The 15423-nt window shown below is 55.1% G+C and overlaps 7 protein-coding genes across 7 annotated transcripts; 3 read left to right on the top strand and 4 right to left on the bottom strand.

Annotated features, from left to right (window-relative positions):
* Positions 1-403: 403 nt before the first annotated feature.
* CMD1 (calmodulin) lies at positions 404-1276 on the bottom strand (the record flags this gene model as incomplete). The annotated part of the gene is made up of 6 exons (XM_049249473.1): positions 404-438; positions 510-722; positions 806-931; positions 1023-1038; positions 1113-1169; positions 1274-1276. 6 exons carry the CDS (start codon positions 1274-1276, stop codon positions 404-406), a joined length of 450 nt encoding a protein of 149 aa, XP_049111667.1.
* A 1207-nt stretch (positions 1277-2483) lies between these two features.
* tlg2 (t-SNARE affecting a late Golgi compartment protein 2) lies at positions 2484-3882 on the top strand (the record flags this gene model as incomplete). Its single annotated transcript, XM_049249472.1, has 4 exons — positions 2484-2506; positions 2570-3090; positions 3144-3505; positions 3577-3882. 4 exons carry the CDS (start codon positions 2484-2486, stop codon positions 3880-3882), a joined length of 1212 nt encoding a protein of 403 aa, XP_049111666.1.
* A 331-nt stretch (positions 3883-4213) lies between these two features.
* LOZ57_000366 (uncharacterized protein) lies at positions 4214-5702 on the bottom strand (the record flags this gene model as incomplete). Its single annotated transcript, XM_049249471.1, has 5 exons — positions 4214-5067; positions 5133-5274; positions 5337-5395; positions 5456-5547; positions 5605-5702. The coding sequence occupies 5 exons, from the start codon at positions 5700-5702 to the stop codon at positions 4214-4216; spliced, it is 1245 nt and encodes a 414-aa protein (XP_049111665.1).
* Positions 5703-6270: 568 nt separating this feature from the next.
* Positions 6271-7214, top strand: clc1 (Clathrin light chain; the record flags this gene model as incomplete). The annotated part of the gene is made up of 4 exons (XM_049249470.1): positions 6271-6307; positions 6374-6612; positions 6676-6770; positions 6863-7214. The coding sequence occupies 4 exons, from the start codon at positions 6271-6273 to the stop codon at positions 7212-7214; spliced, it is 723 nt and encodes a 240-aa protein (XP_049111664.1).
* Positions 7215-8048: 834 nt separating this feature from the next.
* On the bottom strand, positions 8049-9520 carry LOZ57_000364 (uncharacterized protein; the record flags this gene model as incomplete). Its single annotated transcript, XM_049249469.1, has 3 exons — positions 8049-8695; positions 8798-9413; positions 9485-9520. The coding sequence occupies 3 exons, from the start codon at positions 9518-9520 to the stop codon at positions 8049-8051; spliced, it is 1299 nt and encodes a 432-aa protein (XP_049111663.1).
* Positions 9521-11097: 1577 nt separating this feature from the next.
* Positions 11098-12534, top strand: MNN2_1 (mannosyltransferase; the record flags this gene model as incomplete). The annotated part of the gene is made up of 1 exon (XM_049249468.1): positions 11098-12534. One exon carries the CDS (start codon positions 11098-11100, stop codon positions 12532-12534), a length of 1437 nt encoding a protein of 478 aa, XP_049111662.1.
* Positions 12535-13461: 927 nt separating this feature from the next.
* CDC37 (hsp90 co-chaperone Cdc37) lies at positions 13462-15007 on the bottom strand (the record flags this gene model as incomplete). Its single annotated transcript, XM_049249467.1, has 2 exons — positions 13462-13948; positions 14106-15007. The coding sequence occupies 2 exons, from the start codon at positions 15005-15007 to the stop codon at positions 13462-13464; spliced, it is 1389 nt and encodes a 462-aa protein (XP_049111661.1).
* Positions 15008-15423: the final 416 nt, after the last annotated feature.

Here is a 15423-nt window from a genome sequence, read left to right as displayed (position 1 = left end):
GTTCCCGCCAGGTACCGGGTGGCCATTTAGGTGCTGATTCTCAACTACGATAAATGAAATGTCGAAGCCGCTGCTGGGAGAAAGTAACACAGTAAACTAAAACAACCACTACACATAAGAGGTCTTATTTCATCCACGAAATTATATTCGTATAGCTCAAAATAACATAGTCATAATTGTCAGGGCCGTGAGAGGGAAAGCCAGCAACACCCTCGCGCCTTCTAGCCTTCTTCAGGTACCGCGTGGGCATACAAGTAGCGCTTCGACAGCGCTAGATGAAAGGCTCGAGTGCGGAAAGCAAGTGGACATGAGGAAAAGAATCAACACGGCAGATTAGATTCGCTGCTCCAAACGGGGGGGATGTTGGGTTTGTTTTAAAAAGTTCTTGGCCTGCATATTAAACCTATTTCTGCATCATGAGCTGCACAAATTCATTATCTGGGAAGTTGTGAAGTTAGCGAAGGGTGTTTGAGTTTTTAACGTGTGTCACAAATCGACAGATCACATACAGTCGATTCTTCCATCCCCATCCTGGTCTGCCTCGCGGATCATCTCATCCACCTCATCGTCCGTTAATTTCTCGCCAATCGAGGTCATCACGTGACGGAGTTCGGCGGCAGAGATGAAGCCGTTGTTGTCTCGATCAAAGACCTTAAACGCTTCTCTGATCTCCTCCTCTGAATCAGTATCTTTCATTTTTCGCGCCATCATGGTAAGGAATTCTGCGCAAAGAGGTAAATGTTAGACACAGTTGCTTCCCCTAAAAACCAACTCAAGCTTGAATGGTCGAATGGGAGCCGTATACCTGGGAAGTCAATGGTTCCATTGTTATCGGCATCAACCTCATTGATCATATCCTGCAGTTCAGATTCGGATGGGTTCTGGCCAAGGGAGCGCATTACTGTTCCCAGTTCTTTGGTCGTGATCTGGCCTATACAAGTTCTGGGAATCAGCATTCGAATCGCGGTACTTGCGAGCAGCAAGAACACTGGGCCGTGAAATAGAAGTGTGCTTCCACTAACCATCGCCATCTTTGTCCTATATAGCAATTATAATCAGTCAACAGCCCACGTAGTGATTACCCCGCAGGGGTGGGCGTGGGCCAAACTTACAAACAAGGAGAAGGCTTCCTTGTACTCAGAAACTTGCTCTTCAGTCAATGAATCAGCCTAATCGACAGTGATTAGCTTGTCAGCGTGGACTCGGGAGTCGCGAGGTTCAGTGGCACTGGGAGAGAAATGAGGGGCACGAGGCTGGAGTCGACGCAACACACCATCTTGAAAGCCTATGAAGCGGGCACAGGAGTATACGGATTAAGCAAAGACGGGGAGGGTATATAGCGATACGAACGAGACAGCAAGAGCGCGATGATCTGGGAGAGCAAACGGGCTTGTTTGTTGACTGCAAAGGCGAGAAAGAGGGAGATGGTGGATTAGGAGTTCGCTTTAAGCCTTCTGGGTCGGCAGAGGCGAACTTTCTTGGGGCTTAGGGCGCTCCAGGCAGCTTGCCAGCGACGGTGCTGGGCGTGGGCGATGCCGGCTTGCACCCTGGCTCGGCTGGCCAAGGCGCCCTGGGGGCCTTGCTGGCGCATCTGGCACGGCGCGGTGCTAGCTGTCAAGCAAGCAGCAGCTAGCTACGTAGGTACATCCATCACCCGCCCATCGTTGTGCAGCTTCGCGATGCCTGCGCCGCAGCTGACAGCCTGGCCTTCAGCGCTTACGCAATGGCACTCTCAAACCCACTCCGGCCCAAGGCTCTGCAACGTCTGCTCGAACATGGCCCCCATCGCTTGGAACGGCCTGCTCAGCTGGGCATGGATTGGCAGCGGAGAGATTTATCGCGATATTGGCCCGGTGCTCTGTTCGCGTGGGCGGGGGGGGGGAGATCATTTGGGTTATCATGGCACGCGGTGAGAGGTTTTTATATTGGCCTGGTTACTTGATTGACGAACTACAGTCTGGGCCTGGGTTCTTGGGAGCATAGGAGTTTGTTAGTAGGCGCTCGACATGGTATCGGCAAATTCGTTAGGTAGTTATGTAGCCGGTGAGTTGCCGACTCTGAATAGCTAGTTAGTTAGTTGACTAGCACGCGGCAGATGAAGCCGTGGTCGAGAGAGGCGCACTGCACGGATCACCGACAGTGACGGCCGCTCCATCGTAGGAGCCTGGCAACTCGTTAGCCAGCCAGCTGGTGGCCTGGGAGCCCGAGAGCCTGAGAGCCTCTGAGTGTTTAGGCGGCTCCCCGGTCGAAATGGGCTTAATTCGGGGATCGGCTGGGGCTCGCGATCCTCCCCAAATGCCAACCCCAAGGCAGCCCCAACATCCAACACACGTCCTACGCTACGGTTGTCGTCATCGAGCGTCCGCAGAACCTCTCGCCAGCAAGAGCCATTTTGCGTTTACTCGACCATGAGCTGGCCCCCGTCGTGATATCTGCTGCCTGATAAGCATTCCCCTGCGATCGTTCTAGGACCTGAACAGAACATGTGGCGGGATCGAACGAACCTGTGAGCCTCCATTACGTCCGCTCGTCTAACGGAATATTTTCGCTGACTTTCCGGTTTCTATAGATACATCTCTTACCGCCAGTCCTTTGCGCATCATCCTGCGAAAAAACCCAGGCACCTCGGGGGCTCATGGACCGATGACACCTCCGAGGAGCGCCGGGGGCTCATGTCCGGAGGCGCCGGCTTCGATGACGATGGCGATGCAATAATAGAGATGGATCTTTTGCCTCCGCGGTGGCTAGACGTGCAAGACGAGGTGCTGGATTTACTACGTGGTATCGGACAGAAATCCGCCCAGCTCGACAAATTACATCAGAAGCATGTACTACCAAGTTTTGGCGACGAAGATGTGCGGCAGGAGGAGGAAAGCGTAATCGAGCGATTGACCCAGGAGATCACAAGGGCGTTTCATGACTGCCAGCGCAATATCCAGAAGATAGATGTGATGGTTCGAGACGCGCGGCAGCCAGACCAGGAGAACCGGGGAGAAGAGACGATGGCACGGAATCTCCAGATCTCGCTGGCTGCAAAGGTACAGGAAGCAAGTGCTGGATTCAGGAAGAAACAAAGCACTTATTTAAAAAGTACTACGCCCAACCCTCCCCATGAAAGCCGCTGTGTTCCTAACCCATTTCAGAACTTCGCAGTCTAGACGGTCTATCCTCGCCGATCGACCGCTCACCAACCCCAATCCTGCACCAAAACCCCTACACAGACCCTTCCCTCCTCGAATCCGATGCCGACAAATCATACTCCCAGTCCACCCTCCTCCAAACCTCCCAACAGCAGCGTCAGCTCGGCCGTAACGCCAATGACGCCGCGATCGTCCAACGAGAACGAGAAATAAACGACATTGCGAAAGGAATAATCGAGCTGTCAGATATATTCCGGGACCTACAAACCATGATTATTGACCAGGGCACGATGCTGGATCGGATAGACTACAACGTGGAACGCATGAACGTCGACGTTAAAGCCGCCGATAAGGAGCTAACGGTGGTATGTATTAATCTATCACCGCATATCTCTCGACTTTCTTAAGTAGATACTTCTTACTGATCTTTCTCCAGGCAACTGGCTACCAACGGCGCACCACAAAGCGCAAAATCCTCCTTTTACTCTTCTTGTTAATCGTTGGCATGCTCGTCTTGCTCCTCGTCAAGCCGAAACGCTACGACTCAGCACCCCCGAAACCTCCACCTCAGACTTCCTCTGGCGATATCCAAAAAATAGAAGCCCGTCCGCCGGCGCGTGTAGGCTCTCGATTCCAAGGGAGAAGGGTAGTGTATCCCCCGGTCGGGACGGTTTCGGACGACGATGCTCTACGTAGTTTGCTGCGTAGCAGTTGGGACAACCCGCCAATATATAGAATTTAATAGTCGCCGTACCGGCCTATGACAAATAATGATGAAAATATTATATTACAATTTTCACGGAAGTCTCTGTAGGAGCATAGTGGACCCTATTGAGTACAGATCGAAGGGCATAGTTTCGGGATTGATCCCTGTATCAAATCAACTGTTTTCACCGAGGCATTATTTCCTTTATAAAAAGAATTTCAGCACGCTACTACAACGGGCCGTATGGAATCATCGAGGATACAAACACAAAGAGGAGATAGCGCCAAAGTCCATCCCGAAGGAGGTCCATAACTCGTATAGGAAAAATACACAACACCAGAATCGAACTTGCATTTAGCCAGCCGCCTTAATATTTATTGCTCTCCTGCCGCAGCAGCTCTGCCACATCAGCGTCCAGATCTGCCATCGCATCCCCTTCAAAAGTCGCCGCGAACTCGTCCATCTCATGTGTCACCTTGCGTTTCTTGGAGCTGGAGCTACTCTCAGCTTGGTGGAGCTCCGTGGGAGGGTGAGCACTTGGAAAAGGTAAGTCAACGCTCTTATCATGGCTAAGGCCACCAATAGGTAGACTTTCGCTGGTAGGAATTCCAGGATTGAGGGTTGGGTTTAGTTTTGGTGATCCTACAGGTGTGAGGGCTTCCACTGGCGGCGGGGTCAATTCTTCCACGGCGGGAGCTTCGAGTTCGTGGTCTCCATTGCCCGCACCGGGGCCCATCCAGTTCATATCACCATCGCCCTGAGGGCTTTCTGCAGCAAGATTCCGCATGATGGCGTCTTCGACCTCTCGTTTCTTGTTCTCAGTCTCGGTTTTACGCGCAAATATGCTTTCAAATTGAGCCTTCTCTGCAGTAAATGCTGCACGATTTGTATCTAGTAGCTTTTCGAGGCCTTCAATAAGACTTTGGCGGGACTTGATTATTTCAGAAACAGAGCTTTCGGCACTGGCGAGAGATTTTAGAAGCTGGCTTAATCGGGCAGCGTGCACTGGCGGCGTTGGAATTGTAGCCGTAGGCTCATTCATTTTCTCGTATTCTGAGTTTGCATTCGATACTGCAGTACTCGAGGACATGGCCGCTTTTGAAACAGCAAGCTGCAGAGGAGCTAATGGTTGTAATTCGGGGGGAAGGGAACCGCTAGAGGTTGAGAACAGGGAGCCGCCGAGTAGTTGTTTTTTCCCGGAGGACCGGGATCTATCAACGTCTAAAAAAACAGATAAGTCAGTAAATATAGCTGGCAAATATCATCTTGTTGATTCTATAACATACCATCTACTCGAGCCTCGACAGCTTCCTGGATTGGCATTTCGAAGATGCGTCTTTGCCTCCACACTTCCACGACGCGTCGCAATTTCTGCTGGATATCGTTTGATGCACCTTTGAAGGCAGTGGCCGTGGCATCGGCAATGATCTATGTCATCTAGTCAGCATCTTCGAAACATCAGCAAACCGGGCGATAGAGTAAGCACCAACCGGAGAAAAAGCGATCAAAAAGTCTTCTTTTCTTCTTGCTTTGGATTGCTGTGCAACTTCTATAACATATATATGTCAGGTCATTAAATCCGAATCCGGACGAAGGGTGGTAAACAAACCATTTGCAAGATATATCAAATTGAGCCGTTTGGCAGAATTTGCATCGCGTAACTTTTCCAGCCAGAGCTGTGCGGTGCGGTCTGCATGTCTCCTACAGGCAGCAAGCTGATCAGCAGCGGATACAGCTTCTTGGTAAACGCGTTGTTACCTATGAAACATCACCCATTGTGCAACGGTTACAATGGATTCTTGCGTCTCGTTAAGCGCCGAGAGCTTTGCTTTGACAGCATCATCTGTATAGGACATTGCTGCGACACTACAAGTCTAACACCAAGTGAAGGGTATGTTCAGAGAGCTGTGAATTGGAAGCTTGAAATGTGATGCCTGCAAACTGAGCGGGAATGAGACAAGAGGTCCTGTCAGAGACAATGACTTCTCTCAGCCATCTACAAAATGCAATAAGGGGGGGGGAAAAAGAAGTAAATAAAGTTGAGCAGAAATGTCAAGCGTTAGAGAAGTGAAGGAGATGGAGCTTGCATGTTGGAGCCAAACCAAACGATGTTTGGGATGGGTTGTCGTCACCGCCTTGGGGGTGGCTGGCAGAAACGTTGGGCTGTCCATTCCAGTTTGCCTGCTGGTCGATGTTGTGCCCTGTTGGTACTTAGCCATTCACCTCACATACATTCAATGAAACATCATCAACGCCTCTTTGTCAGGCCTACACTCCACTTCTAAGCATTTCTCTTTCGAAACTACATCTAGGGTGCCATTGGTCTTCACACCCACATAGAACCCTGGCTAGAGGAGTTGTTGTTCCTCCTATTCAGGCCACATTATTGTATCCCTCTTCGCCCATCCTTTTAAATACCTCAATATGGCAGATCGATTCCCATCGTTGGACGAATTAGGGGGTATGACAGCCCCGCCCTGCTTCACTCGCTCTGGCTGAGATATCTCTAACATACCTCGACCCATAGACCAGCCTGCACCAACAACCAGCACGCCGGCCGCGGATAGCGATGATTTCCTGGCTCGAGAGCGAGCTGCATTGGGGGACGATGCCGACCAGTTCATCTCCGCCAATGATCATATGAAAACCCCCACGGTAGCAGATGCCGAAGACGACCTCCTAGGCGCCGGCGAGCAGCATCAGGGAATGGATGAGGAGACGGCAGGCTTTGAGTCGTCGTTTCCAGCTTTAGAATCGCAAAACGAGGTGCGTATATGGGCCTGTCTGTCGCAGCGCTTACCCCTTTGCTGATGGGCATCGCGTTTCTAGCAAGTCGCTCCCGGCGGGACAATCACTGGCGCAGACACCTTCCAGCGTTCTTTCTCGACGTATCAGGAACCTGAGGAGGAGTCGGAAGCTGTCCGGTAAGAGCCATATTTATTACACCACAGTTTCTTTTTCTTTTATACTGGCGAGTTTGTCACCTAGCGATTAACACCCACATTCCCCACCACAGCGAATGGCGCACGAAGCGCGACGAAGAGCTCTCCCGGCGCGCCGCCATCTCCTCGGAACGCAAGGCGGCCACCATCAAAAAGGCGCAGGAGGACATCGACGACTACTACGAATCCTACAACAAGCGCGCCGACAAAGCCAAGGAGCGCACGCGCGCCGACGCGGAGGAATTCCTCGCCAACCGCGAAGACACCGCCGCCGGCGGCACCAGCTGGGAGCGCATCGCCAAGCTCGTCGATGTCAGCGGCAAGGGCATCAAGGGCGGCGCGAGCGGGTCGGGCAAGGAGCGCTTTAGAGAGTTGCTGATGGACCTGAAGAAGGACCAGAGTGCCCCTGGGGTGAGCGGGCTTTGAAGAGAGGGAGAGGGGGTTGTATACGCTGTTTTTTTCTTTTTTTTTGCTACGTCGGGTATACTTCGTTCGGTGATGGGGGCAAGCCGGGGTATCGTGGTTTTAATTCGTTTTGTGTACTCTAGAAATTCCATTCCCATTGCTTGCTTTGCAAAACAGGTAGCTAAAAAAAGACGATTTCCAAGTTGCACGTTGCGCCTTCAGAGAAGCATATAGTATATCAAACGTAGCCCGCCCCTGGAGATATAGCCAAATTATTTACTTTGGGAAAAGGGTTTCCTTTTAGCTGTCGTCCCATACATAACAAAGGAGCAAAGCAGAATATGGTAAACAAACCGACCTAGAAGAGATGCATCACCCACAAAAAAAAAAAAAAAAAAAAAAAAAAAACCGTGACTCCAAAGAGTAAAGAAAGAAAAAAAAAATACAATGAAGGGATAAATGAAGAGAGAGAGCAAGTGAGTTTGAGATGGTATGTATGTATAGCTCGAGAGGGTATCAAAAAGAGGATATCACTGAGCATATGGGGTGTCGAAGATAGATACACGCGCGAAAGAGAATATACAAAAAAAGGTGGCCATGGGCGGAGTATATGCAAATAATCACGTATTTTCGAGTATCACCAGTCATATTATATATATATTCTTGAGATAGAAGCTACGGGCCTAAATCGCCTCGCCTCGAGGGGTCTATTTCGAGGCTCCAAGGTGGGGGAGGCAGGCTCGGAGCTGCAGGCGTTTCCAAAAGAAAAACCAAGCGTTTGGCCGAGAACAAAGAGCTCTTCGGTTTGTTGTCGGCAACATTGGGGGGGGGGGGGGGGGGGGGGGGGGGGTGGTTCTACGTCACTTGGGTCAAAGGGAGAGGTTTCTCCTGGGGCTGCTTCTCTTCCTCCAGGAACATCAGGTCCTTCATCCAGTCGACCACGGAGGCGCAGGCGGGGTCGACGTGCTTGGTCCACAGCCACGAGACCATGTACAAGACGGCGTAGAAGGTGGGGATGGCGAAGACGAAGGCCAGGGGACCGGCGCGCTTGACCTCGACGAGCTTGCCCTTGTCGTCGCGGAGGGGGGTCTTGGCGGCGTTGGGCCCGTAGATCATCCAGACGAGGATGGTGCGGATGAGGGAGTTGTGCAGCAGGTACACCGGGTAGGAGACGCGGCCGAGGAAGTTGAAAAAGGGCGTGGTGAGCAGTTTCCGCGCGTTCTTGGAGAAGAAGATGCCCAGCATCAGCAGCGTGACGCCGACCGAGGAGCAGTACTTGTTGGTTTCGGAGCCGCGGGGCGTGATGGCGGCGAAGCAGTTTTGCATGATCCTGGACCAGAGCGCCCAGTGCGGGTTGTCCTGCGGAATGCACCAGAGGAAGAGGCCTAGAATTATGAGGATGCTGGGGACAATTTTTGGTAGCATGCTGGTGGCACGCGAGCCGTAGTCGACGTGCAGCTGGGCGATCAGCATCCCGGCGAATATGTTGGTACCAATGAGGTCTGTTTTATGGTGCAGGGATTAGCTTCCGGTCGCATACTTGCCGCGAAGTATGGTAGCACAGGGACAGGAACCAAGCTTGCGGCGCAAGTTTTAACACTCACAGTCACTGGAAACCCAGGAGAATACATATAAAAACGACGTAATCAGCCACCAATAGCGCGGGGCCACCAGAATCATGGCCAGCAGCGCGACGTAGATGCGGAACGAGCCGTGCAGGAAAAACGGCAGCGGCCAGTGCGTGGCGTCGTACTCGCCGCCGCCGGAGCTCCAGTAGATGGTCACGGAGCGCAGCAGCTTCAGCAAGGACACGGCGAAGGGGTCCGGGTCATGGCCGACATTGCGGATCCAGCCGGCATCGACGCGCTTGGCCAGCTGAAAGGCGCCGATCTGGGTGAGGAACCAAGCGATGACGGTGGCGGAGCTGGTGGGCAGCACGAGGCGGCCGGAGCGCGTGAAGGAGCTGCGGGCGAGGCCGGTGAGGGCGGCGTGGGTGTTGGCGGCGCGGGCGCTCTTGACGGTGGACAGCGAGTTGACGAAGCCGGTGATGACGAAGAAGAGGGCGACGGCGCCGCGGCCGCCCATGGCCAGGCGCAGGAATGGCAGCTGCCAGAAGCCGATCGGGCCGTTCTCAGCGAGCGCGGGATTCTGGAGATACGGCGCGAAGGATGAGCACAGGTGGCCCGTGACCACGATCAGGGACGCCACACCACGCACGCCCTGCGGCGGTTAGCTATTATGTTATTGCACATACACAAACACGACGGCAAGGGGAGAAGAGTTCAGCGTACATCGACCCAGTTGTCGTCCCGTCGCCGGGGAGGCATGGCTGGCCAAATCTGCTCTGTGTGCGCGGCGTGCGGACTACTGCGGGTGGATCATCTACGTCGGTCGCAGGCGAGAGCTCGGGCAGTTACCTAGCGAGTTAGGTGACTGGCTGAGCCGGCGGGCATCTGCCACGGTCCAATTGCCAGCACAAGCGAACGCAGACGACGGACGAAGGCTGAGGCCAGCTCGAGCGCAGGCGGCGAAACGAAGGCGGAAGCACAAGCGAGAGTGCCCGACAGACAGAGAGACAGACAGAAAGAAAGGAAGAGAGAAAGAAAGGAAGAAAGAAAGAAAGAAAGAAAGACAAGGAGGGATGGAGGGGGAGAGGAAAGAAAGAAAGACAGACAGACAGAGAGAGAACTAGCAAGGTGGATGAATTCAGGGGAGAGACTGAGGCGCAGAAAATGCCCGAAAAGTTGGCGGGCGATAAGGCTCGCAAGCCGCGCCGCGCGCAAGGGGAGAGACAGAGAGAGAGAGAGAGAGAAAGGCGGGATCAGCGCCAGTTGAAACCCTCTAGCGGGGCTCCAGGCCAGCCGGGCACGACGCGGCGCAAAGCATGGCGGGCGAGGCGCAGGCGTGGCCGGCGTGTGTACAGACTTCGAAGGGGTAGTTCATTGACTGACGCTCAGTCCCTGCAAGCCTGGGCCGTCGTGGACGCAGCATCGGGGGCCGGGCGTGCGGGTGCGACGAGCCGGCGAGGAAGCGCGGCGCTTGGCTCGAGGATGCGGCGAGGACTGAGGAGCAGCGCAGATCAGGGTAATCATTAATAGCGATGGGGTTGCCGGCTTCGTCTTCGGAACACGGCAGCATCCTTCGCTGGCGGTAGGATGCGGCGTGCAACAGACCGGCGATCTACGCCGCCGAGAGAACAGCGACGCCCGCCGTGCTCGGCTGGGTTTGGGCGATGTTTGTTATATGAGAACAGGAGTGTCGGGGGGGCGTCCTCCGAGTTAATATTGATACCAGGACTCTACTACTACGAATTCCTGATGATTCAGAGGACCGAGCTTCTGTTCCTTCGCAGGGGCGCGGGTGGGGACCGGCAGGCCAAGCGACAGAAACAAGCCTCGCTTTAGACTCCTTGGCTGCGAGTTGGGAAGCGACCTCACGACCTCCTCGTCTTCATCTTCGCCTTCGCCGTTGTTAGCACCCGCGGCGTGCTTGCGGCGGACGGCGGCTGTCCGCAGACACGCGCGCTGAATGCCCAGGATGGCTCTGGGCCGCTCCCGGCTGGCCGTGGTGCGAGCGATCAACAGTACCGAGTACTCTCGTGAGTCTCGTCCGCCTGCAAGCCACCTTCCCAGCGCCGCGGCGGCCGCCTAGCCGTCTCGCCGACTCCCGCGCTATACTCTCGCCCGTGGCTCATCCCAAGCTCTGCCCTCTCAGCTCTCTCTTTCTTTCTCTCTCTCTCTCTCAGCCTCGCACTCTCTCTCTCTCTCCCTCTCCCTCTCTCGTCTTCCTTTCTCTTTCTCCCTCTTCTTCCTTTCCACTGTTCTTACTCGGCGCCCGCCGTCGGATGTGCGCTCTCCCTCTCCCGCGCTGCTGAGCCCGGCTGCCCTTCGTGACCCTGGCCGCCATGGGCCAGAGCCCGCGGTTCTTCCGCCGCAGTCTTGCCCTCCTGGCCGCTGTGGCCCTGCTGTTCTTCACCCTCCGCCACGGCTTCGCGCCCCAGTACCTCGGCCGGTCCAGCGCCCCGTCCATCGACAGCCATGGCCACTTCTGGCTGCACTTCCACCGCATCCTCAAGGCCGCCGCCCCCGACTGCAAGTCGCCCAGGAGGATCGAGGACCACCCCAAGGCCATCGGCTTCCGCCCCGACGCCACCAGCAACGTCACCCTGCCGCAGCATATCGTCGTCGACAAAGAGGATCTCGAGAAGCTGACCAACGCCCACGAGCGCCTGATGACCTTGCTGTCCGCCCCCTCCAGCCCCAAGCTGGCCTATCACCCTCGCTCCAAGGGCATCGTCACCACCGCCGGCGGCTCCTTTCTCCCCGTCGTCGTCACCTCCCTGCATATGCTGCGCCAGACCGGCTCGACCTTGCCGCTGGAGATCTTCATCGCCGACCCCAGCGAGCATGATGCCTACATCTGCGACTCCCTGCTCCCGACCCTGAATGCGAGGTGCATCACCCTGTCCGATATCCTGGCCTACTCGCCCCTGGCCGCCGGCCTGAAGAAGTACCAGTTCAAGATCTTTGCCCTGCTCTTCTCCTCCTTCGAGGACGTGCTGTTTCTCGATGCCGACGCCTTCCCCATCCGCGATCCCACCCCGCTCTTCTCCTCCGAGCCCTTCGCCTCGCACGGCCTGGTGACCTGGCCCGACTTCTGGCAGGTCACCTACCACCCGGCCTTCTTCAACATCACCGCCCAAGACCTCCCCACCGGCTTCGATTACGCCTCCACCGAATCCGGCCAGCTCCTCGTCTCCAAGAAGTCGCACGGCAAGATGCTGCTGCTCTCCGCCTACTACAATTTCTACGGCCCTTCGCACTACTACCCCCTCCTCTCCCAGGGCCACCCGGGCGAGGGCGACAAGGAAACATTCATCCCGCCCGCGCGCATCCTCAACCTCCCTTTCTACCCCGTCTCCACGGGCCCCGCCGTGCTCGGCTACCGCAAGCACGACGGCCAGTGGGAAGGCGGCGTGATCATGCAGGCCAGCCCGACCTGGGACTTCAAGCAGCCCAAGGGCCACTTCGCCGGCTGGCGCGACAAGCCGCGCGCGCCGCCCGAGTCGTTCCTCACCTGCCACGCCAACCTCCCGAAACTCGAGCCGATCGGTGTCTTTGGCGACAAGGGTCTGGCCTGGTCCAAGGACCGCCGGCCCCAGCGCATGTGGGGCTCCGCCCGGGACATCGCCAATCAGGTCGGCCACGACATGGAGCGGCATCTGTGGATCGCCTTGGGCGCTACCGCCTGCGACCTCGAGGGCCAGTTCAAGCCGTGGCAGGGCAAGCCGAAATTGTGCGCGACAATTAAGAAATTCATCGTCGATATGGAGGGCCAGTGAGCCGGCTCCCTCTCTTCCTCTGCTTCCTTCCGTCGACTACGACTACGCCTGCATCATCGGTGGAGTCTGCCACCTTCGGCCATCCCGCGCTTCTTATAACCTAAGTGGACCATATACCCAAGCGTTTTTGATTACCGATATGCATATCATTATTTTCGGAATTAATAATAATTGGGACACCTCACCGCCAAGGTTCATCCCCCTTTAAACTCCGTTTTTTGGCCTCTTGGCCCCCCTTATTAAAACAACATCTCGGCCCTTTTTTTTGAGCACGTTGTTTTGCATCAGCGACCAGCCCATCCAAGCCCGGTCGGGCAGTTTGACCGTGTCCCCATTTTCCTTTTCTCTCTGACCCTATTCCTCCTTAGCCACATGTAATACATGACCTAATGGTGTTGTTAGCGGTGGGGTACTCCGTTCATGCGGACGCGTCGTGTCTGTCACCCTCTCCTTGTTTTTTTTTTTTTTTTTTTTTTTTTGCTTTTTTTTTATGATACCAGAGAGGCTTAAAAGGCCGGCGTCGTGGCTATATTTACCTAAATGGCTACAGCCCATGATAATTTGAAAAAAAAAATATAACAGAGGCAGTTTTTTTTTTAATTCTGGGACTCACGGAACAAAATGCCATCTTGCCTCAGAGTGACTTGGCTGAGACACGGCATGTTGGGATTCTTAATACTCATCACAGGAGGGGGAAAGGGGGGCGGTGCATTATTAGAGCAGTCTCAGCAGCATGGCGCTCGAATTTTTTTTTGTGACTAGCAAATGGAAGTTGGTGCTTGACTGCAGCATGGGGAAATATTTGATCGAGAATATGTATTAACATTGTTAAACACACACACACTTTGTTCCATCAAATGATATTCACACTTTTGAACCAGAAACAGACTGTCAGGTAAATGCGCAGACTATGTTGTCCCACGCTCATCATTCAGGATCCCCAATCGCTTCCTCCTTCTTGTGAGCCGCCGCCGCCGCCTTACCTTCCGCTTCCATTTCCTCCAGCCATTTTTTCCCTTCGTCCGTGGTCGCATCGACAATCCCCTCCTCCAGCGTCAGGATCCCACTATTCCCCAAATTCTCCACCACCTCCTCCGCCTCTTCAACGTTCATCTTCCCCAGCACGCTATTGACCTCGTCCAGGCTCTCCGACCGCAACGCCGCCTGGAGGCCCGGCGGGAAACGGTCGAAGATTTCCCGCGCGGCGATGTCCTGCGGCGATGTGCTGTCGGCCGGCGGGATGGTGATGTGGATCTTCGTGGACGGGTCGACGGCGTGCAGTTGGATCTGCTCGACGCCGCCGCCGCCGCCGGACGATTTGGCCAGCTCGCGAGAGCGGTTCTTGATGCGGTTGTAGGTCCCGTTGACGTCGTCGCGGAAGTGTGCGTTGGCGCGGTGGTCTTTGGTGGTGATGCTGGAAAAAAAAAAACAAAGCTGGTATGTTAGCTGTGCAAGTAGTCGTTACCTAGTTTAAACGAATTCTCCGGGAAACTTGCCGTTTGAAGAACAGTGAAACGCCATCGCGACCCAGCGCGCGACAGTACTGAAGGAGCAGCCCCTGGTGCACGCACTGGCGAGCATAGTCCTCGTGGCCGGCGATCTGCGCGTCAAACGCTTCCATCAACAGCTCGTCCGTCTTCCGTTCCGCCACCACCTCCGGGTGGTCCATGATGAATCGGAGATACCCCTGGTAGTCGCCCACGGGCAGCTTGGCGAACTGCCGCGCCAGGGCCGTCACTTTGATATCATCTTCCGGCTCCTCATCGGCCTCCGCGCCCGACGACACGGCGCCGCCGATTTCGCCGCCGGCCATCGCACCGGGGTTCAAGAGCTGCACGCTGCCGCCGGCGTCTTTCTTCTCCGCCGACGCGAGCGGTGTTTTGGGCTTCGCGATGAAGCTGCTGTTGAATCCCGTGTGGATGCTGTCGCTGGTGATCTTGCTGCCTTCTTCCCGCTCGAGCTGCGCCAGTTTCACGAGCAGTTCCTGCTGTAGATCCAGGACTTTTTTCCTGTGGCCCTCCACGCCCTGGATGAAGGCCTCGAACCGGTTCGCGGGCGTAGTCTCATCGAGCTCCTTTTTGACTTGGTCCACCAAGGAGCCCATCATCTGCGAGAACTTGGGCGTGTCCTTGACCTGCGTGTAGACATCTTCTGGCGGGACGGGGGGCTGGTCGTGTTCGGGCGCGCCGGCAGACTCGATCAAGGCCTGGAAGACAAGTTCGTCAGGCTGCCTCGTGCTGTCTTTGTGCTTCTTGAGGGCAACCAGGAGGCTATCGATGCGTTGCAGAAGCCCGTCGTTGATGATCCGCTCGTACTTTAGTGTCGCGATCTCCTGGCGGCGCTGGTGCCGCTGCTGGTGAATCTGGTTCTGCTTGGCCCGGATGAAGGATCGCTTGTCGACATTGGGGTGCACTTCAATGTCCGAGTCGTCAGATAGTTCCAGAGAGTCCCACTTGCTGTAGTCCAGAACCATTTTTGAAAGAGGGGTGGCGGGCGGCTATGGAGCTTCTCAAAGGACGGAAGTGCAAATTGTGCGTAGACGGGGACGGACAGCCAGTCCTAAACAACAGGTACAGCGGAAAGTCGCTCCCTGTGTACTCCAAGCTGTGAGCCGGTGGTGGGATTGTGGTATCGCCGTGACTGAGCTTGAGGTGGGGGAGCTGAGAGGAACCATCCGCAACCGGCGAAGGTCGCTAACTTACTAAATCGTCATCGCGGGTTAAAATTCTCTCCGGAAACTATAGCTCAGCAACGACATGCAACCCAACTCGAGCCCGTGAATTCCGGGCTGCACCCATGAATTCATCGGGCCAGTCTCTCTGAAACACCGCTCCGTCCGAGCACACGAATGCCGATTGACAATTCGAATCATTACTTATCGCCCATCAA

Source organism: Ophidiomyces ophidiicola (genome assembly GCF_022830035.1).
Source record: "Ophidiomyces ophidiicola strain CBS 122913 chromosome Unknown scaffold_1, whole genome shotgun sequence".
NCBI classification, from domain to species: domain Eukaryota; kingdom Fungi; phylum Ascomycota; class Eurotiomycetes; order Onygenales; family Onygenaceae; genus Ophidiomyces; species Ophidiomyces ophidiicola.
The sequence above is the reverse complement of the archived record's forward strand: the minus strand, read 5'-3'. Positions and strand labels throughout refer to the sequence as shown.